Source organism: Ciconia boyciana, chromosome 1, assembly GCF_034638445.1.
Source record: "Ciconia boyciana chromosome 1, ASM3463844v1, whole genome shotgun sequence".
Taxonomy (NCBI): Eukaryota; Metazoa; Chordata; class Aves; order Ciconiiformes; family Ciconiidae; genus Ciconia; species Ciconia boyciana.
The window spans coordinates 127032038-127059147 of record NC_132934.1 but is presented as its reverse complement, the minus strand read 5'-3'; the positions used below and the strand labels follow the sequence as shown (position 1 = coordinate 127059147).

Below are 27110 nucleotides of genomic sequence, written 5' to 3'. Positions count from 1 at the left end.
TCCCCACTGGAACAAGGTGCTCAGTATAGCTTCCCAATTCAACACATGGCCTTGTTATTTACCACATTAAAAGCAATTTGGTTTTCTGATGTTACAATAATTGCATTTTTATAAAGGCATTATGGGCTGTGTGATACCCAGACACCTACCCTGTGCTATTTATTCTATGGCCAGGTGAGATGGAGGGTTTACATTAGCAAGATCCTGCATCTCTCCCTCTCTCTCTCCCCCCCTGTATATTTTGATAAGACTCCTTTAGTATGGTAACTGAATACCAGGCATATTCATTAGCCTAAGCAGACTGTTCCTTCTCAGCCTGCTCAACAGAAAACCAGGCCAGTTTCAGCTGCGTACATATATATTCCACTCAGAGCAAAACAGGCACATTTGGTTAGTGTAACAATTTTTTTTATTTCAGTTACTTTTTCACATATAACTTTATGTAAGCTACAAAAATCGTGAAATGCAGAAATGGTATTAAAACTGCAAACTTAAAAGTCTTGATAAAAAACCCATGTGTCTCTCCCTTCTAACAATGACCATTTAAAACGAACCATATTTTGATGGATTCATTTAATAAACATACCATACACTTCTCAAAAATAAATAAAGAACAACATCAGAAAAACCATCAACAACATGAAGCATTTAGTTGTCTTTTTTTTTTCCTTTAAAGACAGAAATGAGATTTCTAGGCACAGTTTTAGGCATTATAGAGGACACAGAGGCAATAGGTTAGTGTGCACTGCTCTGTACAAAAATACAGTCTGAATAAATTACATTGCTAGCCATAAGATTAGACTTCACTTACCAGTCAGTTCATTGCATGTTTAATAATATACAGTTACATGCTAATCCATATATATCATTTATATTTCAAACACATAGGTCTCTCTATATTTGTTTTTAAAATTTACAAAAGCTAAACGAAGTTGTGCAAGAAATCCAGAAGAGGTGCTAGGTACGTGTCAGCACCGGACGGTATACTTTAAGCTTAAAAAATACAAATAACTATCCCTGCTTGCAAGTTTGCTATATATATATTTCTTCATATATATTTGGAAGAAAAAAAAATGGATTTGTTGTGTGAGAGAATCATCCTGCCAGTGAGATAAAGCCAAACAACTGAAATAATGGTGGCATGACACAAGCACAACATACAAAATGATTAATTTGTCGTACGTACACTCAAGACACAGATATGTATCCTTTTTGTGGCTAGAAAAAACAAAATCAGCGTAACGTTGTATTTACTTTTAGTTCAGTGCTGAAAAACAGAATGCTTGCCAAAACTGGCAACTGTAAGAGGGGAAAAAAAACCAACAGTAGCAACATAAGCTAAAGGTAGGTACCTAAACCCATATACTAGATGCCCAAACACAAAGGACCTGAGGAGTTTGAGGTGCGTGTCCTAATAGATTGCATTATCTTCAAGAGGAAAAGCAGGTGTTGAGACTGAAAATCAGATCTTTGACTCAAATATGAACGAAGAACATTGTCTTTAGGCATTCACGTTTGTAGATTTTTTGCCTGAATGTCTTCCATATTAAGAGCCGGGTGACTTTCAGAGCTCATGCCATTAATTTGCATATGCCTTAGGCCTGACAGTTGTTTTCGCTCAAACTCTACATAAAGATAAATGGATAAATTAGTAGATACGATACGGGTTCAGCGCTGTACCTTCTTGTCAGCATAGGTGAAGTGCTGTGCAATGTCAGCACCAAAACACCGTCCTCCTAGAAAGGTACAGAAATCTTCTCACAGTGGGCTTCTCCACGTTAACCTAATTCCCATGCCAAACTATAACGTTCTCCGTGCTGCTAAATAAAAGCAGAACTACACAGCTGTACAGAAAGATGCAGAGGTAACTATATACTGAATATCTGCCTTAGGCCAGTCTCAGGAAAAAAAGCAGAGTTACAAACACTCTCTGGTGCCTGTGAAACAAGTGGACATAATTTTTCCTCCCATCCTTTTTGTTTTCCAGGCACTGCCGTACAATCCCTTCCAAGTCAAGCTATCATTTTGCTCTGTCTAATCTAATTAATCACTACTGGTCCTGGAAAGACTGCTGATATGGAATATTCTGCCATGGTAGTAAAGATTTAACTCCAGAGAGCCCCCGAGTTTTATAAACCACCTCCGTACGTCAGCAATACTTTCACAACAACCTCCTAAAGGCAGCCCTGTGGTTCCACTGTCATTGCAGAACCTCTGCACCCTGCCAACAGTGGCACAAGCATTAACACTGTAGATGCGGTCTTAACATCGAGTAATTCAGCAGTCTTTTCTGTGGAACCAGCAAAACCATTTGTGTAGACGTGGATGTGCAACCCCAGCATTTGCACAGGTCCACATAGAATATATTTTAAATTTCTCCATTAAAAAAAATAGTTATTTCTAAAGATTAGAATTGTATAAAAATATGTTCATAATTAATTGAAAATATCCAAATAAAATATCCAAATATCGTAAACAAAAATAAAAGTGATGCAGATTAAATTCAGGTGAAAGTTCTCCCTACTTTATCTTGAGTTTCATTTCATGTGTACAGTCGCTGGATGTTTGAAGTGGGAAACATACTAAGCAAGGAGTAATTAGATGTACATAATCGTCAGCCAGTCCATTATAAACTCATCTTTTAAAAACAAGACATTACCTCCTGAAGTGCTAATGTTTTCATATGGACATGATGGGGTCTCAGCTGTATTCTTGATGATCAGAGACACTCACAACCTAACTAGATTTTTAAAAAATGGCAGTTTTTTCTTTGCAACAGCCTTAGAAAACAATTTTTAGTAAGTACTAGATTACACATGGAATAGCAAGTAGTTATTTTGTCAAGTTCTACCTTAACTTGATGTGAACTTTTAAGCATTTCCCATAACACGGAGTCTGTACATGGGCATATACAGAAGACAAACCATTTTATGTTTATTTTGTAACACAAACCAAAATTGGGGGTATCAATCCAAGACTCTCAAGAATGTGCACAAAGTTAGTATTTTAACCACTGCATCACAGCTCATATTACAATTTTAAAACGGATCGTCTCTCTCCCTCTGCATTTACATCTGTATTATATATATTCATTTATACTAACAAATACCTTTCAAAAATATAACTGAACTTGTTCCATATGCATTCTTTTCATGATGATGTTTGGAAGTTAAATGGGTACTTAGGACAACTGCAATTCATTCATGCATTTTAGATGCCTCAGGGACAAATGAGGTCTTTTTCTACTCCCCCTTATCTCCACCCTCCCAGCAAAATACTCAGAGCTGAGACAACTTCCAGCTACACAGTCAGAAGCACATGTCTCCGGATTTGGACTTCCTTCAACAATCTGCTACAGCTGGCACGGTGATGTCGATTACCAATTCATGAAATCCTGTGTGGTTGGTGGCTTGGTTTTTTTTATTATTATTATTCTCCCAGAAGACTGTTGAATGCAGATATTAGACAAGTCATTAACCAGTTACATTCACTGCCCTCAACACAGTCACTTGTAACTAATTCCTTAAGAGCTTTTTTGAGCAAGTAACAAGGGGCCAACACAGCCTATTGTACAAGATGCCATTGCCTGCTTATCAGACATTTGAATCCTCTATGATACAGGGAAACTTCTAAATGGAGCCTATACCAGCTGCTCCCCTGAAGGCAATAGCAGATGCTGGCGTTGCATTCTCATTCCAACTAGTTTTCTCACAATGATCGCTGTCATGTAGATCCTTTTGCTTGTTGTCAGGAAAAATGAAGCTTATGTATCAGCAGCTCGCAGCATCTGCCTATGTAAGATCAGCAATCCTAGTGTTTGCAGTTCTTTTAAATGGTTGTAAAAGCTGGTTATAGTGTTCACACCCAAAAGGCAAAGGCTATTTTATCAACAGAGCAGACTGTTTGGTGCTCCACAAGTGTTCTAAAAAAACTGTGAGTTAGAAAAGACGGGGTAATCCTTTTGTTATTTTTCTTTTCATTAAATGATTCTAGTAATAGTCTTCATAGTTCTTAGGGTTCAGGCAATAAAGAATGGCACCCCCAAATGAAAATATAGTTGCACCCCAAGCCAGGCCATAGCCCCAGTTGAACTCATGGTATATTTTCAAGCTGACCGTTTCGATGAACTTGATTGGGTAAAGGACTAAGCTGCACACCTGAAGAACAACTGAAAGAGAAAAACACCCAAATGTCAGAAGCCTTAATTCATTTCCATAAAACAAGGAAAACATCACATAACTGAAATTCACATTTAAAATGCTCTTGGTGCATTTTTAGCTTCTAAGTACTGCTCTTTTTGAAAAAATATCACCTCCTTTTCATCCACAGAGAACAGAGCAGTTCTTCCATATTCCCTCATTGATGAACGAATGTTATTGCTACGGTATAACGGTGATCCTTCAGATGTTCAAGAAATAAACAGTGAAAACAATCTTTTCCCAATTCTTTTCTGTTTCTCCTTTGTATTTTGGTTTGCAGTCATTATTCCTTCCATAATAACAAAACTAAGCTCACTTGTTCTATAGCTATTATAAGTCAAAATGAGAAGCAAGAATAAACAAATATTAAGAAATATAGCACAGAATTAAATAATTTACTTAGCCTAGAAATAATTCATTGTAGTAGGTGGTACATATTTATGTTCAGTAGAGACTCACTGAATTACATATTTCATATGCATTAGTGTACTATAATCAGAATTAATGATATTGTTACACAGAATACCGAGGAATCTATAAAGTTTGATCAGTCACTAAACTTCCAACTGGCAAAACATTGATTTGTATTACGAATTTAGGGGGTGGGTCAGACATGCTTCATGATGAAAAAAGGCTAATAAAACAGATCAAATCCAAGGCAGTAAAAAGCTTAAAAATCATTACTTTCTACAGCAGCTCTGAGGGAGCCAGATCTCCTGCAGCCTGATCCACACGTCTGTGTGGAATTCAGCAAACCTGTTAATTATTGTGCTACATCAAAACCCCCTCACATACAGTAACCTGAAAAGGAAAATAAACAGACAAAGAACCGCAATTTTCACAAGAAGATTTCAGTTTCACCGGCATCCATTCTCTTTTAAATTCAGGCGCACTGTCAACCGAAAACTGGGACAACAGTTTCCAAGGTAAGCAGGTGAAAATTACACTTGGTTGGAAGACAAGAACAAGCTGTATGATGTAGTGATTCTTCAGGCCTCTAGTTCTGCCACCCACACAAGACTAAACATCACAGGAACGTACAAAACATCCTTTTTGCCCCTCAAATATATGACGTGGCCTTATCGCAGTGCTCCCTTCCCGCATTTAACACTAGCAATTTTTAAAGACTTCAGCATGTGACTGCCTCTGCAAACTGCCCCAGCCCCCTGATTACAGTCAGGGCGGGCACATCCACACAGTTAAGCACGTGCATAAGTATCTGCAGGCCTGAGACATACTCTGATGAAAGTTCAATGGTATGCAATGTAATGCCATAACAACTACTTTCTTTAACATTGACTGAGTTATTTTTTACAGTTTATTAGGTATCGTAAGAAGAACGAATGCTATTTAGAGAACTGTTACAAAGCCAGCGCCACTATAAAATGCCAGTGGATAATAGAAAGGAAGACTACTTTGGATTATAGAAGCCCTTCTGAAATTACACTGAGAAATTACAAGAAAATAAAGTAACGTTAATTATATCCTCTTACTGCTTGAACACTTTGCAGACTCAAAATCTGTCATTTGCCTTTTCAGTCCCACACGCATTCTTTAGTGCTGTCAAACTGGCACCTCTCATGAGCCCTGGAGACTAACACTCTCCTGTCCTCTGGATGGGGCTGGTAGGAGGAGATGGTTTCCAATGTTCATGGCACACCCTTGGTGATAACACTCTACAAAACACTCATTGGAAATGTCTTCCCTTCCTCCCCATCCACTTAGCCTACAGACTAGTCTTTGGACTCTTACTTGAGACTGACAATCTGAATATGTTTGGATAGTGGATTTTCTGATGTGAATACCAAAATCCACAGGGTTTTTTTAATCCTGAAGTTATTGAAGAGTTACTTTGTGTTATGCCATTTTAATATAATTTTTGTCTGTCAGCTCACAAAATACTGCGCAACACTGGAGAAATTTTGACAGGGTATGCTAGGGGAAGCGCCTACACTTATGAAAAGATTATGCATTCCAATTCTGTATAATGAGAGTATCATTACGTGCAAAAATACCTGAACATATGCTCAGCTTTCAGCCACATCTTTAAGACCATTCAAAGTCAAAAAGGATTTCCTGAGTTGAATGGATATAAACAAGTTCTTCAGTGGCTTCCTGAACCGGGGCTGCAGCATCTCTGCTGAGTCACTACAGGAATTGCTCTGCTGTGTGTGTGTCAAGTTCCAACCAAGGAAGCTCTCCACCTTCCCTCAATCTACCATATGAAGTATGCTGAATTTTAATCTACAGATTGGACTTGTCAAAACAAAACAAAAAAGTGATTCTGTTGGAAGAGAAACATGTGGCTAAAGGAGCGATACCCACAACAGGTATTTTAGACATTTTTATAGTGAGGGTTCCTGCTTTTGCTACTACTGGTCCAGCTACACTATTGAAAAACTGAAAGGAAGTGCTGGCAGTAACTGGCCAGTGGAAACAACCACACTTCACAAGCCTGTTGTTGCTTTGCCCTTTTTTTGCCTCCCGTCATTGTAGCTCCCGGTAAAGTGGGAAGGGACCTGTGTAGGCCAGAAACAACAGTTAGTGAAGTTACGAAAAATGACCAGTATGACCTAAGAAGATGTTAAAACCAATTCTTGCAACTACTGATCTGCTTCCAATGAATTTAAAGGAACTCCATGCTATGTTGACCTGCTTATGAGAAGTGTACGTACTACCTTTCTTCAGAAGTGCTAGTCTATTCCTGTAGAAAAAAAGGCTGCAAAAGAAATCTTAAAAAAAAAAATCCACTTCAAAATGCTACTCAAAAAAGACTAGTCATCTCAAACTAGACTATTCACTTCAAGCATAGACCCATTTTTATGACTGGCACTATGATGCTTGCAAGACAATTGCACAGGAACAGGAATACTAGTTTTGTTCCATTTACATGAAATATATGCAATTATATGTACTCACCATATTAAACATGCAAAAATCACAACAAACACTTTAAAACTAGGAAAATATAATCTTTTTTTTCCTTGTTCAAATGTTTGACTATAACAGTTTTGCTGTCCAAAAAAACCTATAATGTGGCTAATTGGTCTGTATTTATGAAAATGGTCATGCTGGCTAGTAAGTTCTGTATTTCTGTTCTCTACACCATTCCTCCTGCTCATTCACATGAGTAAAGCACTTCATTAATAACCAACGGGTGTTGCAGTTTCAAAGATTAAGAGGCATGGAACTGCTATCTAGGAAGTTGTTTGTACTTAATACAACCTGTGCAATTAATTGGGAAGCAGCATGAAGACAAAGAGGGTCCATGCTGTTTTTTAAAATGTTGCTAGCTCAAGAACAGACCACCCTGCTACAGAGGCAGAACAGGAATTTCAGCAGGAGGCCCAGCTGGCCAAACAGGGAGTTTCTCAACGAATGTGCAAGAAAGAGGCACACAAGAGCAGGAAACAAGGGCAGACAATGAGAGGGGAGTATAAAAGCACTGCTTTAATACTTAAGATACAAAATCAGGAAGTTTGAAGCCCAGCTGGAGCCCAACATTATGCTAGAAAATGGCAAAAAGGGTAATAAAGAATTTCCACAGGTGCATTAGTTGCAAAATGAAGTTCAGAAAACATATTTATGCAGTGATGGACAGGAAAGCCAGCCTAGTGACAGACGATGCACCATGACACTTTCTCCACAACCTCTAAGTGACATGGTTTGGGAAGGTGTCAGCAGTGCAGGAACAAGTTAGGGATGACTTAGAGTTGCATCCATATCTATGGGGACAGATGGGATTGACCCAAGGGTGAAGAAGTTGGCCAATGTGATTGGCCAATGAAAAATCGTAGTGGTCAGAAGACATTCAGATGACTGGAAAAAGGTTAATGTTGTGTCCATCTTTAAATATGCTAGAAGTGAAAAATCCACAGAATTATAGGCTGGTCAGCCTCAATCCCTGGAAACATTATGGAGTACATCCTCTTGGAGTCCCCCTCCAAGCACATGCAGAAGAAAGTGGCAATCAGTAGCGAACATGGATTCAACTAAGGACAAGGGTCCAGAGACCTGCCAAGATAATCATACTCCTGAAGCAAATCATCCTTAAGAGGAGGGTGAGGGAGCTAGGTTTATTTAGACTCATGAAGAGGCGGCTAAGGAGCAATTTCAAACCAGCCTACAGTTACCTGAAAATGTAGCTGCAACAATGACAGAAAAAAACTCTCTTCTTTGTAGTGCCAGGCAACCCAAGATAATGGCAATGGACACAAATCTCAGTTTCAGAGATTCAGGACGGACATCAGGGAAGAAAAAAAATATCATAAGGAGCGTAGTATGGCACCAGGACAACATGCTTGGAGAGGCTGTGGAATCTTCATCCTTGGAGTTCTTCAAGACTGGTCCAGATAAAGCTGCAGCTGATTGACCTAGTGTTAGCGATTGCCCTGCCTCAGCAAGATAGCTGGACTACATGACCGACAGATCAATATTTCTTTGATGTGATGACTCTTTTTAGTGCCCTGTAGCAACTTTCACTACATCCTACTGCAGTCCTACTTTTTCAGACCATTCCATCAATTTCTCAAAATCAAATTCTGTCCTCCAACGTATCTGCAATTTTTTCGAGCCTCACTGTAAAGTTTGACAAGTACACTTTTATCCTATCTTCCACATTATTAAGAAAACAGGTGATAGCACAGAACTCAGGACACAATCCAGGTGGACTGTGCTCTGACTCTCTGTCAGAACAGAAAGATACATCCTCTAAGTATTCTCCAAATATTATCTGCTGTCATTTCTTTTACTCTCTCACCTATAATACCTTCACTTAGCCACTGTTTCCCTGGCTTACGTGTAAGAGTATCCTGTGAAATGTGTTAAAAGCTTACTAACCTCAACAAGTTATTCTTCTAAACATTGTTAAAACACAGCCCCAGAAGGCAAACATCTTTTAAATTACCTTTTTTGTTTGCTTTTATGGACTTTCAACAATTACACTTTCTCTTTCTATCCCTAAATTAAGGATCTGTTAGCACTCAGTTATCTGGTAACCATATCATGAGACTCCTACACTGACAAGTTTGTGAGCTTGTACTTTGAGGATGCAGCTTCCAGGGCCAGTTTGGTTCAGGGGCACTAAGACACCCCAGCAAGCACGTAAGCTAGTGACGTCTACTAGGCCAAAAATGCTGGGAAGAGCTGTATGAGCCAAGGTGGCTCCACGCAAGAGTGTCCTGCAACTGCTTCTCTGTATGCTCCATGTTTTTCCATTACTTGAAGTATTCCTGTTCCTCTCCCCGTTACACAGAGCTGACAGTATGTATTTTAAACACATTCACATCTGTTGATCACTGGCTGGCTTATTCTCAGTATCTAGGTTGAATCATTTTTTTTGTCCCTTTGCTTTCTCACCTCTTCCAGTCCTAGTCAATCGATCTTCTTCCTCAACTACAGAGTCGCTAACTGAAACCTGAAGCTCAGAAAAAAAGAAAAATAAAAACAAATCAAAACTAGAAGAAAAAAATGCCTGAAGCCAACTGTTTGGACTCTAAAGTGCCTGGAAACCACTTTTCCATTTTGTCCTTTCTCCCACACAGTGACGTTTTCTACCTGACACCCACAGAGATCATTAAATGTCTCTGGGCAATTCATCCTGCGCCCTTCCTCCAGAGGCAGGTGGTAGATTCCTAACCAGAGTCATACAGAATATTTGGTCTTGTCAGCAGATTCACAGGTTGGGGAGGGATTTATCCCCAAAGACCTTCTGTGAAATCCGCAGGCGAAGGTTTGAATCCATGGACAGTTGCATAAGGCACAAACTCCACTGTGCTGCGATCTTAACTTTCCCCTCTTCAGCAGGGGACTCTTTCCATAATTCTTTCAAGATACGCCAGTCCATATTCACCTCTAAAAATAGCTGACATCAAAGATAATATCTGTAGGAAATGACACTAATAATGTCAGTATCAAATCCCAAAAGGATTCTCCTCAGATTTGCCAGATAATGAAGAAGATTGGGGCAGGCTGTCTTGGCCTCATAATCTCTCTTCTTATATGCTTCAGGTCATGGCTATTTAAAATGCACGTGCATACACACACACACACAGAGGCAAAGGAGAGAGGTGAACACCACTCATGAGCTAAAACACCAACATATTTTCCTTTTTGATGCAAGTAAGCATTAAACCCCCCTACTCTCCCAACTTTTGTAGTAAAGATTAGAATAATTTTATGCAAAGGAGGATAGATTAAGCTTTAAAACAAACAGCAGGATTTAGGGAAATTCTTTCCTGGAGAAATTTGTTTCTTTTTCTAGTACAAACTTAACTATATAGTAAATGAGCAATATGGCAAGATAGGCAGTGTATGGCTGAACAATTACTAAGTTAATTTCTCTTAACATTGTGTAGTAAGTCAAAAGCCAAATCAGAAGCCACTACAGAAACTCAATAATCCCAATTCCTTCAAAGTTAACTGCCCAGCATGCTTTCTAATCTCAGAATTAATACTAAATTTTAAAATAATGGCACCAGTGCCTTTATTCAACCAAGCAAGTAATGCGACACATAGAACAAAAAGATACGATTTCTGCTCAGGAAATCTGATCCCAGGTTGCATTAATTTCCTAAAAGCAAATGAAATATAACCTCCCGGTATCTCTTGAGCAAATAAAAGTGCATCTGAAAGCGCTGTGGCTCAATCAAGGTATCGTTACAGCAGGGGGCAGCAGGAGCCTTCCCCAGAGCTTTGTTTCATTCCTGAATACCCTGGAAATTCTGCACTCTTATCTTTTCATATCGTTGTAAGTGACTTTTTTTAATACCTCCTGAAGACTAGGCGCTATCACCCTCTTCATTACGGGCTATCAGAAGGGGCTTAAGCTGCTGGCTCCAATGCAGATATGAGTGACAGGATGAAGGCAAACCATGCTTGGTGAATCTCAGGAGAAACAGAAACATCTGTGCTGACTAAGCCCCAAAACACCAGAATGTACAAAAGGAGATGATTTGATATTGTAATTGTACCTCACTGGACCAGTCTTATGGACAATTCAGATTCATAGGTCTCCCTTAAGATTTTGTGATAGTCTACATAAACTGTTCCATTAACATGTTTTTAAAACCAAAGGGGGACTATACTGTGACAGCTTATTAAATTAATAACTAAGCAAGCAAGCTGACACAATGAAATTAATTCCTCGTGGCACAGGGGCACATATAAACACGTTGCAACATAATCCTATTTATTTTTCACATGTAAGGCTTCAAGGGCTCACATTTAAGCATTAATTTTCCTGTTTTAAAATTGTAAAAGGAAGAACATTAAAATAACAGAAATGGCTTTGCATGAAGAATAAAAATGGGGAGAGCAAGCAGCACCAAGTCACAGACTAAAAATGGTACTTTGAGATTTATCCTCTGTAGTTTCCCCTGCTGCAGGTACTTTACAAAACAATAAATACAATGCAAATAAATAATTGTTTATTAACTAATAATAGTGCAACTGCAAAAATTACTAATGCCGGGCAGAACTGGTATCCTGAAAAACCTCACTGGAGTTAACAGAGAAGTAAACCAAATGCCTCTGAATTAGTATGCAGAACAAGACATGTCTTCCTTCACAAAAGTGAAGCTGCTCTCATGAAATTTTCATAATAGTGCTGGTAATCTGCTTACCTGCAGCAAAGAGCATGACTGCAACTGGTCTGTAGAACCGCCTCCGAGATCCCACGCAGATAGAGATCAACCCAACCAGGAAAGCTATAAGAATGATGGCAGCACCACCCAACAGCAAAGCAAGAGTAGCTATCTGCCAGTCTAGGGGGGAAAAGAGAGGGAAACAAATAATAGTACAATTTCAGTAAAACAAGCCCATAGGCTTGACAGAAACAGCAGAATATGAGGAGCGCAGAGCCTGCACCAAGGCTTGGGTAAATAAACAACCGTGCTTTGGATTTCTTTTCTCCTAATTAGTGAAACACCTTTATACAACAGATGCAACTCAGGAGCAAAGTGCTGCAACCTCCCACACTATTTCAAGCCTTAGTTGGCCTCACTGGGATTTTGGCTCATGTAAGACTGAATAATTTGGTCCCCTGGTTTTTGTTCAATTTAGAATGAGAAATTGAGGCTGCATCAGGATTAGCTAGCATGTGACCAGCCTGTCGTAACTTTCTCACAGAAGAGAGTGAAAGTCAAACCTCTGCTTGAGCTGATTAGGGTGACAGGAAGGGAAATGCATGGAGGCTCATCATACGCACCTGTCACCTGGGAAGTACCAAGGCCACATAATATGAATGACAAAACAATGGTAAAGGAAGGAGATGCTCGAAGGAATAGTAATAATAAATACAAATTCAACACTAAAATAAAAGGTGGAAGTCAAGCTCTTATAAAGGCAGTAACGATCATTAGATGCAGACCGAGTCACATCTGAAGTCCATTTCAAAACTTCAGTTATCCTAAAGTGTCAGGTTTTCTTTTCTTCCCCCAAAAGCAACTTCTGGATTTGGCCCAGTGTATTTTCTAATTCTTTTCATACATAATGGATTCAGTTACAAACAAAATCCTTCTAGTCTTAAATCACATAAAACAAAATCAATTTGCAAGCTGATGGCCATCATGGGTCTATACATCTGAGATCTAACTTAAGAGCTTCTGTAGGATTTTAGAAAGGCATGGGCTTTGTGCTGTCTCTCTTTGCAAAAGAGCATATAAGACCTTGTCTCTCTCCAATAACAGGCATCAAGAAAAAGAATCAAATCACTATTTACTGTTTAGCACTACTATTTAGTAGTTCAAGGAAGATGATCTAAAATCAGCTTGTGGGAAAAGGACCTATGGATCCAATGCATCTCTCATTACTTTGAAAATACTAGCACTCATACAATATTCAGAATAAAATGTCTAAATGCATTACACAGTTCAAAGAAAATAACATTAATTATTTCCAAAATAAATTTAGAGATCTTAAGGTTACTAAAATAAGAACAACAACAAAAATCCACATTCTCTTTTTGAAAACAGCAAAATTCAGTGTTCTAAAAAACAGTACATCCACTTTCAAGAGGGATCTAATCTGCTGAAGATACCGACAGTGCAGCTGTGGGGTTTGGGAATGGAAAGCTGGCAGCTATTATCACCAAAAAGCCTTCATATATTATATGAAAAAGGATGAAGGAGATTAAAAGAAGAAAGTGAATAGAAGAGCTGTAAAAGCATTGCTAAAAAAGAAAGTTATTTTAAAGGCTTGTTTGTGCAAGTACACATGTTCATTTTCATTCTTTTTAGAAATCTAGGCATGTTGTTTACTAATACTTTAATTACTAAGTACTCAACCTTCCAAGCTCTTTTAGTCCTTGTTTTCCTACTGGACCAAAACCCAAGGCTGGGAACAATCTCTCATTCTCCTACCTTCAGCATGCAATCTCTAACACCAGTTTGCTGTGTGTCCCACTGCTTTACTATTATTGGGATGGAAATACGATTTTAGTTGTGGATGGGAACGTTATGAAGAGTGGGTTTTAATGTTGACATGATCCTTCAGAAACACCAAGTGGTTAGTGTACTGATGATTTACAGAGTATTCTTCCAATATCAGAGTGCATTACAGATATAAAATACAGAAATAAACAAACAGAATGGACCACTTTGGAACAATATGAAAGGAATCCTTGCACTAGAAAATTACACAGATACAAAGACTAGACACATAAATCCATATCGCCCCAAAGTTAAAAGCCATACAAAATTGATCAAATAAATCAAAGTGCCAGATGGGAAAACTCAGAAACTAAGATTTTTGAAAGCCACTACAAATAATAAAATATTAAATGTTATCTTCACATTGATCAGATGCCAAAGTCTAATGCAAACGAAAGGTGTGCAACATTGGAGTACCAACTAAATGGAAAAAAAGTTGAGCATCCTATTGCTTTCCAAAACCACAGTGGCAAGACCACCGAACAAGAGAAAATAACTAAGGCAAAGATGATATAAGTGTGGTGTTAGAATATAGTTTAACTTCCAGGACAGATATATCTATGGATTTTGGAAAGGTTAGAAAATAAACAAACTACCTTACTATAGTACTGACGTGGGAGGTAAAAGGACAAATCAGTGTTGGAAGACACCTACACTCCCAACTAAAAAAGAACTGACTTAGTTAAACAAAATTAATTTATTGAGCAAAAGAACCTACTCAGTGATGTTGACAGTAGGACAAAACCGAGGCTCTTAATGTTCCTCACTACTAGCTGAGGATCAGGTATTGAATGTTGTGCTCTGGGCCACGATGTCTGGAATCACCTCTTTATTTTAGGTCCAGCTTCCATTCACAGGAGCTTACAATGCTACCAGCCTTTACCTTGGGCTGCAGCTGAGAGGGATTCTGGTTAAAGAACATCATGAAGGTCAGACATTAGTGCACAAAGAATACTGGACTGAATTTTCCTAGATTGCCTACCATGGAAACTATATGTTTAAATTTCCTTGTCACTTAGAAAAACCTTAACTTTCAATTCTCAAAGCCATTTGACCTGGTGACAAAATAAAGCTTATGTTGGATTAAGGAAGTAAAACCTTCTGCATGGGCCTTCTACTTAACAGCAATTATTTTTAAAGAAAAAATCCAGGCCACTGGACTTTATACAAAAGAAAAGAAACATCCAAAGAAAACTGAATCACTACCGCTGAAGGAAGAACACCCTGTAAGTTAGATAGCTCAACAATATAACCACATACAGCAAACATGGTTTTCCACAATAAAAGTCTGTAGTTTTCCTCGGACTACCCAGGAGTGATTTATAACACACAGCATCAAAATGGGAACAGCAGACTCCTCTGTTACATAGTGTTACCGGTACACAGAACATAAATATCATAAGCTTACTTTAAGAGTATCCCAAATATGCTTGCACCATTTCTAGGCATGCACCAATCTTGCAAATAAGTTACTATACTCAGTTCAGGAGTCTCAGCAGTTCAGTGAGACTGCTTGTTCTCAGAGACAGAAACATGCATAAACATGAGCAAAATGGGACCTTATAGAGATAATTATTAGTTTCCTGGATTCAAAACACAATTTGGTTACACCTTAAGAACGCACACCAATATTTTTCACTGTACATCACTATAGTTTATTTACACTACACATACACTAAGAGAAATGTTAGTAAAATCACACTCCCACAAATCTTAATAAACTTTTAGATTTTAAAAAGCACTGTCATCTCACAGTCATGCCCAAATTAAGTTGCTTTGTTGATTTATAACTGTAGAGTCAACAGAAAGTATAACTTTAGATTTTTTCAGTGTTCCATCATTTCAGCAATATGTTAAGAATTACACTGATAATGCCACCTATCCCATCTGAACAACTAGAATGAACACATTTTTGACAATCGTTAAGCAACTCAAGACAGATTTCTTAAGAAAAGCCTCACTTAATGTATACTATTTTTAGGTATGAAAATCCAAACATGCTTTTTTACTGCACAAGAAGCACCACAATGTCTATAACCATGGAAAATATACACTGCAGTTCTGATGGTGATGATAGTGTTTGCATAATTTTTATTATAACAATCTGCCTATTAGTTTACAGATGTGGATTTCAATATTTGGAAATATGTATAAATATGACCATAGGTTCTTAACACATATTTTCAAAACATATATGGTGTAAAATTTATTAAATTACCATCTTCAGTAAAAAAAAATATAAACAAACCCCCAAACTATGATGAGAGTGTTTCTTTTCAGTTAATTCCTCATACATAAGCCAGTGCCCTTTTGTAAGGACAGCTTGGTCTCATTGTGTGCTGAAATTCTGCCTGTTTCTTAATGGTATGGAAGCACAGTGTTAATTGCATATTGAAGTGTGTGACTCTCCTCCCTTCTTCCCCCCAAATGAAATGACCTAAGGCTTTAAGCTGTATATTCATTTTTAATTAAGAGCAGCTCTATCTGCTCCATTTCTTGGGCAAAATAATACTTGAGCACTAGGATAAAATCAGGAAAAGCCATAAAAGAAGGAGAAAACATCTCAAAGTTCTCAAATGTTTATTTTAACAACTAGGTCATTTTTTAACACAAGAAAGAGCAATGCAAAAGGCTAGCATTGTCATAGATTTCGTGTTTTCAGCAAGTTCCCCAAAAATTAAATATTTTATTTACGTGGTATTCTACAGTAGAAGTAGTGGTGGACATAAAAACATATGGTGGAATATGTGAAACATTTGTGTATAGGGCTCTTTCAGATAATGCAAGTGAACTGAATTCATCTCTTAAGAAGCAATCAAGTATTCCTTTCTTTCATACAGTGGTTCTCCACCAAGTCCTCTCCTCATAGAAGCTGAAGTAAGAAGATGCATGCAGGTGTTACATGATGAAGGTAATGACTGACCTTCTTCTAGCGCTAAACAAAACCTTGCTAAGAAACAAAACACAACACCACTCTTAGGTAAGTTTTTCTGATTAATTGCAAAGCTTCCACTTACCACGTACCTGCCCTCAGCCAGTAAATATTCTCAGAAATTGTAATATAGCATTTAAATTCAAGAATAATCATTTTGAAAGAACGTGTCAAGTAAAGCACAGAAAGTTGACGCACCCACACATAAGAAATTAAATATAACCCACTGAATGTCATAACAATCAACCAAGATAAATAAGAGAGCAAGAGATATTCCTAATTGCTTCATATTCAAAACTATTTCTAAGTTTATAAACACTCATCAACTTAGCCATCAAATAGCCAACAGAAGTTTAAAAAGTGTAGTGATTATATAAAAACACCAAGATAGAACCTAGTTTCTAAAAGTGCATTTGTCGCACGATCAGTAAGATTTCCGCTTTCTTCAGCACGATCAGATGCACAGACTTCCGTGGAAGGCCAAGCTCCATTGACTTCAGTGGAAATACCGACATAAAATGTACTGCAGTTGCCATTAAGTTCTCACATAAAATTATTCCACAGAGAAGTCAGTCCTTTGGAACCTCACCTGGGCCAAAATAATGTTTTTTTAAGGAGCTGCTCAGATGAATTCCACTCTGGATGAAGGGGATATTGGCTAAAGCTGGGCAGCCCTGTGTCCGTAAGTTACTTGCTCCATACTCCTCCGCTCTTGTAGAGGCAGCACCCCAAGTCCAGTCTTTGGAGGCTCCGCAGCATACAATTCTGCACACTGCAGAGAGAAGCGCTGCCTGGCAGTATCTATACCAAGCCTTCAGTAAGTTGCTCTAGCCACAACTTTCCACAGTGGGGCCTTGTACAAAAATCGCAATAAATAAATATTTTCTGCTCATTGTCAGTTTATTACAATAAGCAGTATGCTTATTACTGCTATTTGCCGCACAGACGTACTCTGGCTTTTCAATTTTCTTTTTATTTCATGGATCGAGAATAAGATTTTTCTAAAGTATGAAAATGACTTGTGCGTGTGGATCCCCAAGTCACGCAGACACTTAAAAAGCGTTACCAGAGCTGTGGGAACCAGCCAGCTGTGGCTGAATGCATAAAGCCAGCTGTGGCTGAAAGCCGTGAATTTGAACACATGAAATAACTACGCAAGGTCACAGATACGTTAAAAAGAAGCTGTTTGTGGAAGAGACAAAACAATTTTCTGCTTCTCCAACAGGAGATTTACATACTGAGCTATTCCCTAAGAAATCGGTCTTCATCCACACACAGTAGCACACAGGACAAAACCCTCGATAACCCAAGTCTTGCACAATACAGGTGGGCTTAACAGCGAGGCTTTCTCATAGCTCTAATTCACCAGGATTTTGACAACACCCAAACAGAATTTTGAACATTTTATGCTGGGTGCCAAAATCTCTAAGTGCCTCCTAAGGATAATTCAGAGGCTCCACATAAGGCATCAGTCACCTTCCATCTACTGTACAAGATGCTTGTAAGATGATTTAGTGTTCCCGATACCAAGTGGAGAGTAATTTAGAGCCAAAGAAAAAGAGAACAAGCACAGAGACATGTTTAAAAACCAGCTAACTGGGGCAAACCCGGGTCCGCCTGTGTCTTGCCGAGACACAGAATGCTAATGGCTAATGATGGGAGCTGAGTAATGAAGGAGGAAAGGCAGGCACCTCCTTAGCTGCAATATACCAGGGGCTAGAGGGCTTCTCAGAAACTGCAATGTCTTTGCTTCCCAGCTCTGGCTCCAGACGTGAACCTGTGCTCCCATTTCCCAGAAGAATTTCTTAACCACTAGGGTAGACTGAAATCGCTCTCTTCTTCCGTCTGCTAGACCCAAGCTGGAAAAAGGTAAACATGAGATCTACGGGGTCTGTGAACAAATAGGTAAGAGAGAATCCAAATCTGAGTCTTGCTTTGAAGTGTCTCTTACCTAACGAGTCCCTTCCAACTTTCCAGCGCTGTTTACACATCTTTCCACTGACATACAAAAACACCCGAGTGTTCCCGTAAGGCAGCCCGGACCCAGGGCTCTCTCAGCATTGAGGGAAAAGTCCTTAGCAGTCACCTACAGAGTTGCGTCCCTCTTGCTCAGGCTCCTCCTACAGCTTTCCTTTTCTCCGCAGCAGGAATCCATGATCAGAAGGGAAGAGCCTGGCTCTGTTCCAGGCAAGGTGATGGCCTGCTGGCAGGACGCTCCAGGCAGTAGGTGCTCTACCACCTACCCTCCTCCTCAGCCCGGAAAGGACGTGCTTGCTAGGTCGGGGGACTCATTAGGTAGCAATGGTGCAGACTCTGCTCACCTTTCAATGGCAAGCAGAGCTCCCCTGCCTTCTACCCGAAGATGCCACTGAGCATGCGGGGGACAGTTTGGTTCCCAGAGAAGTGAGCAGCACACAAATAAATGGGCTCAGTTTCTCAGGATGATCTCTATGGCAGTCTCGTGTAAGACGTGGACTGCATTAATCTGCCCGATGTCTGTTTCAGCTGCCGTGCTCATCAGACTCTGTGTGGCCCCAAGATTGCTGGACTCAAACTTCGTGTGTGCTTTGACACCACCGCAAGTTTTATCTCCCATCTCTACAGGGGATCAAACTGAACAACAAAAGCAATAAAAATATGGTAAGCAACTCTGCTGTTGTGCAAAGGAGACAGATTTCGCAAGACAACAAGACGGTCTAATGCCTGGGGGGGTTACAGATGTATGAGCAACTTGAAACGTAGCAGGTGCTTGCTCATCTGCCCACGACACACATCTCTCCTGAAGATTAAAGCTTACATTCCTTATTTATACAAAATATATATGCTTTGGGGTTTTTTTGCACAGCTGCTCTCTGAGCCGTGGCCTGCCTGTATTTCTAAAATCATGGAGTAAAATCCTTTAAATGAAGTGCATCTTCAAATAAAGAGTTAAGTGCTGCCATTATGTAGATCTTTATTTTATTATTTAAAGGCAACATGCATTGCACATCACTTTTGCCAGCAGAGGACTTCAAGACAAGCACAGCATTATAGAAAGTCATGTAATCTATAATTCATTCACAGAACAGTACAGCACGTACTCAGGCATTTCTTCCATTGGATACATGGCATTCTTCTGAGATTAGCTCGCTACTATAACATTTTAATTATTGGATATTCATTCATTCAAGAAAAAAACAAAACACACACACCCACAACTCCAAGAACCTCACAAAAACCTGGAAATCTTAGAATTATGTCATTAGGAGAGAAGTGTGGGAGATGTGTTATACAAGCTTTTCAAGAAAAGCTCTCCTTTTCTGACCTCTTCTATATATACTACTACATTTTAGCAATCTGAAGAAGGAAGAAGTACGCTTCGCGCTGGAACAGGAATGTAATTATTTCCCACCGTTACCAATGTTCTTCAAGCAAACTGGCAATCTTTTGCAATTTTCAAAACTCATTCCATTGTTCCTTGAGAAAAACAATTAGCATTTAAAATAGTTCAAGGAGTACTTCCTATAAAAACGATGGCCTTTATATTACAGAAAGGGAACAAGTAAAAACACATAAAGCATACAGCTGGATAGACTTTACCCCGCCTCCTGCTTGTTACCTTGAATCTTATGTGGTCATCTTTGGCCACAAACCAGTAACAGAGGCAAGGTTACTCTACATGATTCTAAATATAAACTCTCATCAAATATTTAAACCACTTATATTATCCCTAACACAAGAAACATCTTTTAACTTACTGGTGCGAGATTTTATTAAACAAACAAGACTTAAAGCAACAGGATACATTACTGACTTTAAAATTGCAGTGAATAGCAGCAGTAACAATAACCAACTAAGGCTAGAAGTCTTCCTTTTTTTTTTTTTTTTAAAGAGTATTATCAATGACAAGGCCTATGGTGCCCTTGATCTGATCAGATAAACTCACACAAACTTCACGCATTACAGACGAACGTGTATAACCACATCTCTTAGCTGGCTGGAGAAGGGTGGCTGAAATGGTAGCCTCCATCATACTAGAAGGTCCAGACTACTGAACAGGAGTCTTACATCTGCTGCTCCCACAGAGCATGGCCTTGGGAAGTCTGAGGCTAAAGTAACTGGTCCATTTGTAAAAGAGGGAGCATACCTTAAAATATTCTATCTGGGGCTACTGTGTGGGGTAGTTAACAAATTCAAGGCATTTTGAACACATTGAAGGAGCCAGGTGTACATGAGGCATAAGAAGAGTACCAGTCATCATAGAATCACAGAATAATTTAGATTGGGAAGGACCTCTGGAGGCCATCTAGTCCAGCTCCCCCAGGAAAGCAGGGCCAATCTCCAAGTCAGGCTCAACTTCAAAGTTAGATCAGCTTGCTCAGGGTCCTAGATGGTGAGTTTGAAGTAGTATGGCTTTTGATTTTATATCCACCTTCAGATAAAGTGTTGGCGATGATTATTAAAGAGAGTAATATGCAAAATGACAGGCTACAGTTTTCAAAACCAGAAGGAATGTTTTATTAATTGCTCCTTACATTGTATGAGCCACTTTCTTCGGACTTAGTAAAATTACATTTGTTCTTCTTATGTTTTTTTATAGCAAGCTATCAGCCTTGCTGACACATATTTTTACAAATATGTGTCAACATCAACTCTGAGCAATGATCCAGATCTTCTAATGAGGAAGCTGCTTTTGAGCTAGCAATTTCCCCTTGGAACAACCTCTTAGATTCAAAACAAGCAGATAACCATCCAAGACTATTGAGCCATGTTAATTCAGATATCTGCATCTAATGTATAATTAAGGTTAAAGCCCTTCAAGTGTTACCAAATGAGCAGCCTCTGATGCTTTTTTTTATTTTAAGAAAAAATTAGAACAGGATTATAAGCACAAAACTAGACTCAAGTTGTTTTACTACACTATGCTATAAGTTAAGCTTACCTTTATGGTTTGTTCACCACTAAGTTTAAACATGTACAGAGACCCTGTTGCACTTACTTCCTTGAATTGTTTTGTCTTTCATTCATGGACAGTTCTTAGAGTATAATGATCTTATAGAAAACTGAACGTAGCATACACAAATATACAAGTTGAGAAGTAACAAAGTCATATGCCCCCCATAAACCAAAATGAATACAGTTAACCAGTATGAAACCATTGAAACATTTTTATGTACGCTGTTTTCACAGTAAACTGAAATGCTGCAAAGAAGCCATTGTTTTCTATGAATAGCATATACATGTATTGAAGCCAAAATACACAGCGTTTACCTGCAGATCAGATTCTATGGAAACATTTATGTCTTCCACATCATATCTGCGTATCTTTGATTTAAAGAACTATAATGGCTGCAGTCTATTGCATAAATTCAAATTTACTGTTATTAATTCTGCAGGAAGAAGACAACTACCTGTACAGGTACAGACACGCCACGCAGTTGTATATAAGATGCATTTAATTTTAGGCAGATGCTGTGATAGAAATAAATATTCATACATAACTCAACTCCTGATAAATCTGCAAATGAACCATCACAAATTAGACATAACACTTTTTTAGACCTCATTTGAAGTGGATTATTTAAAGACACCAAACGAGCACTCCAAACTCTGTAAGTTTTTTTTTTTTTAGTTTAGCACATGAGTTTAAAATACAGATGACTTAAAGGCAACTTGTGCATTAGCCAAGTTAAGCTTTGATCATAGAAAATAATTTTATACCCAGACAGCTGGTGAAACTGTAAAGCAGCATTGCTGGATCTCAAGATTTTATCACTAAGCTTTCCATACTGGCAACTTTGTTAGTTTTTCAGCTCCTGAAGTTGCTATTTAGTGGGAATTTTAGAATTTCATCAAGGGAAGAGGGAGACGAGGGATACGCAAGAATACCTTTCTAGCTCCTGCAATTATGGGAAAAAAATTGAATAGGTGATTAACATAGACCCTAAAGACTCAAAAAGAAGAAAATCAAATTAAGATGAGATATTTTATAATTTTCAGATTTCTAAAAATTGATTCATTATTTTACATACTTGAACCAGCAGTATTGTGAAGTACTTACACAACTATAAAAGCAGTACGAGAGCAAAGGATTGCTTGCAAGCTATAAAAAAAAAAAAAGCCCTCAAAACAGTGAATGAATGAACACCAGAACACATACTCCAAGCACTAGCAATGCTGAAGGAAAGCCGAGAAGGATTATTTCCTGCTGTAACAGCCAATGTAATCATGCTCTGTACATTTCCTTCTGCTCTCCACTATTAAGTTGCCCTTTTGATAGCAGTCAGGGGTCCTACATCTAATTACAACAAAGATTTTTAATTAAACCTCGAATATGCTTTAACAGCTTCTAGCATGAGCTTGCCCTTGATGGTGCCACTTGAGGTGCTCTCTGTCAAGGGATGATGAAGTAAATCTCTTAAAACCATGGGTGAAGATGCCTTTTTCCTGTGCGTACTACTGCTTTTCACAGCTAGACAGCTACCAAGTTGCTTGCGCTGGTATCAAGCTAAAAGAGCTTTCCCTGTGCGAGCTCTCCACTATCTCCAAAATATACTGCTTGCTAGATTCTTGATGTAGGAGGAAAGTGCACTTAAAATATTAAGGCAAGCACACAAAATGGTCTCGAATATGAGCCCAATCCAACTTAGTGAACTTGCTGGGAGCCTTCCCACTGACTGTAATGGGAATTGTAACATGCTAGCAGAAGGCAAAGGGAGAACAGTACAGTTTCTCGTATTTCAGGTTGCCTCAGAGTGCAGCATTGTCTGCCAAACACGAGGAAAATGAAGGGTTTATTCCAGTTACCTCAAATAACACAATCATTCACTTCTTCCCCAGTAGCTTGTGAAACCTGGCTCCACTAGACTGGAAAGTATCTAAGGAAAATGAGTAAAGCTCATTCGAGGAACTTGAATAAAACTAGACAGGCAAGAATTTTTGCACAGGGTAAAAGAAAGCACCAGGAGAGGGCAAATTTTCAACACACAGCATCCAGCATTTCATTCCTATCCATCCTCGCCCATTTGTCTTCCACGTTCCCATAAACAGACAGGAGACCAATAAAGGAACGAGAGAGATTAGTGTCCTTTTATGCTGTTCCATAAGCTGTCCTGCTTTTCTTAATGTCCTACTTTTGTGTGTGTGTGTCTGTATACACACATGTGTGGCAGGGAGATGGATTGAGGGGGGAGCCCAATAAAGTGTGTGTGTGTGGGGGGGGGGGGATTTGAAGCAGGTTTCTCATTCAAGCCATCTGAAAAGTCTTTCTGCAATCAAGGGGATACTATTTCAGGAGACAGGGAGAAGGGGCAAAGGATTCACGTTGCTAAGGAGACATGTAGAAGCTGACATTCCTACATAAATTTCCATTTATACTGGGGAAGGAAAAGAAAGCTCTCCAAAGTTTGTGTAGATGCCCTGGTAACTGATTGAAACTGACATTTCTTTACAATTCATTTTGGCATTATGTGATTTAAAACAAAACCCCAAACAACATTCAAACCCTCAAATATTACTCCACACAGTGACAGAAAAAAATAAGCACAGCAGCAAAGGAACCTGTGCAATTTCTACTCAAGCAGAGATCAGTTGTTTCCCAGAACCTATACAAGGATTTAAGAGAAGCAAGGAAAAAGGAAAGTATCTAGAATATACAGTCAGCTCCTTGCCTTCTTCCCCAAAACAAACATCTTGTCCCTGTATGATTTACCCAACCGGAGAGCACAGTGATCCAAATGGATGATTTAGCAATGCAAGCGTGTACGTGTGTGGAGGACAGGGATGGGGACGAAAATGGGGCGGGGGGGTGGGGTGGGGGGGAAGAGGCTGACTTCATTTGTCAATGTTTCTGTTGGGACTCCAGAAGTTGCTATCTGGCATAAAGTAAATAAAACAACCCATGAAAACCTAAACAATGATGGTACTACAAAATAATTTACTGAAAAATATTCAACAGGCAGCTTGTTTATATCATTCACAACCCGTTTTTGTAAGTATTCCAAGCAATAGTGAAATGACAAAAAAAAAAAAAAATCTATGACCAAAGACCTAGAAAGCCGAAGAACAAATGAGCGTCAAGAAATCAAAAGAGCGAGTGTGGCCAGAATGCAAAGGACTATGAAAGGCGACGGGAAGATCAGTTCTTGCTAGAGAAAGACACACACAAGCACAGCCGGGGGGACGGAGGGACAGCCAGAGTCCCGGCGTCCTCACTCGGGACAAGATAACAATCGGTTTTGGTTCGGAAGCCCCAACTTTCCAAGACTGTGACTTCGGGGGACGGGGGCGGATTATAAGATACTTGATCCCCCACAGCTTCTCACTGTATGAAAACAACTGCCACACGGAAGAATAATCAAAACTAGTCCAAACTCGGGATGTTTTGTGAAAACACAAGGGCAGATAGGAAAGCAGTCACCCCTGTCGCTCACAGAAGCCAGCCTCACACCCCTCCTGCACCCTAGACCATCTCGCAGGCAGAGGGACGAGCCGGGCGCTCAGTGCTCCCCGCTCCAGCACACGCTATGTACAGAGACCGCCGCCGCCTTCGCCCCAACCCGCAAGCCAGGGAGATGCGGGGTCGGGGCCGCGCAGCCCGGGAAGGGCAAGCGCCGGGACCGAGGAGGCAGGATGGAGGATGAGGATGGACGAAGCGGCTCAGGAACGGGAGGGGTGCGGAGGGCGGGAGGACAAAGGTGCCGAGGACTTCCCGGCGGCGGCCGGAGCGGGGAGCCGGGCGGGGAGCAGGGGCGGCAGCGGGCGAGGCGAGGAGCCGGAGGGGGAGCGGGGATGGCGGGGCATGGCTCCGGGCACTGCTCCGGGCTGGCCCCGGGAAGGGGCTGGGACACGGTCCCGGAGGAGACAAGGGTGAAGGAGAGGCGGTTCGGGGGATGCTGGCAGGGCAGCCAGGGCACGGGGTGGGGGGTGAGCCTCAGCGGCCGGGGTGCGGCCGGGGGAGCGGGAGGCGGCCGAGGTGGGAGGCAGAAAGGGCCGAAGGAGGGACGGGGCAGGGGCCAGGCAGAGGGCGGCTGCGGGGTCGGGGTGCCGCCGGCGGGGGGGGAGAGTGGGGCCGGGGGGGGCCGGGGCGAGCCCCGGGGCAGCCGTATCTCACCGCTGTGCAGCGTCGACTCGCAGAGCCAGCTGTCCAAGTTGCCGGGCTTGCGGCAGGACTCCCAGAGGGACAGGTAGTACTGGTGGTCCGCCGTCACCCAGGCGGGGCTCAGCACGGCTCCCAGGTCCAGGCACAACGCCAGGAAGATGCACACCAGCCCCACCAGCTTCAGCGGGGTCAGCACCGAGACGCGCACCTCCTCCATGCCGCTGCCGGCCGAAGCCATGGGGCCCGGGGGGAACGAGGAGGAGGAGGAGGAGGAGGACGCGCTGCCGCCGGCCCCGAGGGGAACAGGAGCGAGAGCCCAGCTCCGCGCAGAAGGGGCGGGAGGAGGGAGAAGCAGCGAGACCAGCGCTGACTAACGGCGGGGAGAGGCTTTCGCAGGCGGCGGGCAGCGCCGCTCCCTCCTTCCCTCGCCGTGCTCCCGCCCCGGTGTATCAGGTGCAGCAGCTCCCCCTAGTCCCTCCGGCGCCGCCCGGCCCGGCCCGACGCGCTCCTCCCCCTGCCCGCCCCTGCCGGGGGAGGTGGCGGCCGCGGCAGGGCCCGGCCCGGCCCGCGCTCTGTCGGGGAAGGGGCGGGAGCGGGGCGGGGGCGCGGGCCCTGCCGGTTCCGCTCCGCTCCGCCCCGCCCGGCCGGGGCGAAGTTTGGGGAACTTTCCGCCTGCCGCAGCCGGCGCCGGGAGCCGCTCGCTCGGCTTCCCGGCCCGCCCCGCCGCCCCCGAGCGGCCGCCTCCGCCCCCGGCCCCGCTGCCATCCTGGGCCGCGCCGGGAGGGGTGGGGGGGGCACGGGTCTGCCCGGCGGAGCCGTGATCGTGCGCGCCGTGACCCTGCGCGTGTGGAAGCGACGGGTGTCCCGAGGGGCCGGGCCGGGCCGGGGAGGGCAGCGGGAGCTGTGCAGCCTCGGCCCCACCCGCCCCCGCTGCCAGCTCCGCGTTAACGCGCCGCTACGGCGAGGAACCGGGAGAAACGACAGGCTGCCTCGGATTCAGATTAGCGGTGTCTGACCTTGATTCCTTTGCTGAAGTGACCTTTAAATCACAAGTTATTAGTGGAAGGTTTAAAAAATAATTCAGCATTTCATCGGCCGTGCGCGGACGTACTTGCAATTCCTGCTTCCTTCTGCCGTCAGCGGCGGTTCTGATCCCAAATTAAATCTTGAGGAAGGATGAGTACTTTGCCCGGTTTTCATTTCATCTCTGTTTATTTTGCTTAATTAGAATTACGGTGCTGAGAATGTCAAGGGCAAATGTTTTGGTTAGTTATTAAACATGGGTACTAGTATAATGCACTGTCTAAAGCAGCTCTCCCTCATGGGAGAGAAACACACACAGACACGAAGATAGAGCATAATGTCCATTAAGGGTTATTAGAAAAGGAGGAAGATTCAACCCGCAGATTTGAAAGCGAATACTGCTACTTACATTGGAGGCAGAACTATAACAAGGGAAGAGAGAAATCAAG

General features: G+C 41.3%; 1 protein-coding gene across 1 annotated transcript; it reads right to left on the bottom strand.

The window, feature by feature from the left end:
* Positions 1 to 398: 398 nt before the first annotated feature.
* On the bottom strand, positions 399 to 26224 carry TMEM47 (transmembrane protein 47). Its single transcript, XM_072848372.1, has 3 exons — positions 25651 to 26224; positions 11822 to 11962; positions 399 to 4168 (listed from the first exon to the last, which is right to left on the bottom strand). The coding sequence occupies exons 1-3, from the start codon at positions 25874 to 25876 to the stop codon at positions 3990 to 3992; spliced, it is 546 nt and encodes a 181-aa protein (XP_072704473.1). The 5' UTR covers positions 25877 to 26224; the 3' UTR covers positions 399 to 3989.
* Between the last annotated feature and the right edge of the window lie 886 nt (positions 26225 to 27110).

Coding starts and splice junctions, on each gene's coding strand:
- TMEM47 (XM_072848372.1), bottom strand. CDS start 25,876: ATGGCTTCGGCCGGCAGCGGCATGGAGGAGGTGCGCGTCTCGGTGCTG. Junction 11,963..25,650: donor CGAGTCGACGCTGCACAGCG/GTGAGATACGGC, acceptor TTTCCCCCCTAG/ACTGGCAGATAGCTACTCTT. Junction 4,169..11,821: donor AGTCATGCTCTTTGCTGCAG/GTAAGCAGATTA, acceptor TTTCTCTTTCAG/TTGTTCTTCAGGTGTGCAGC.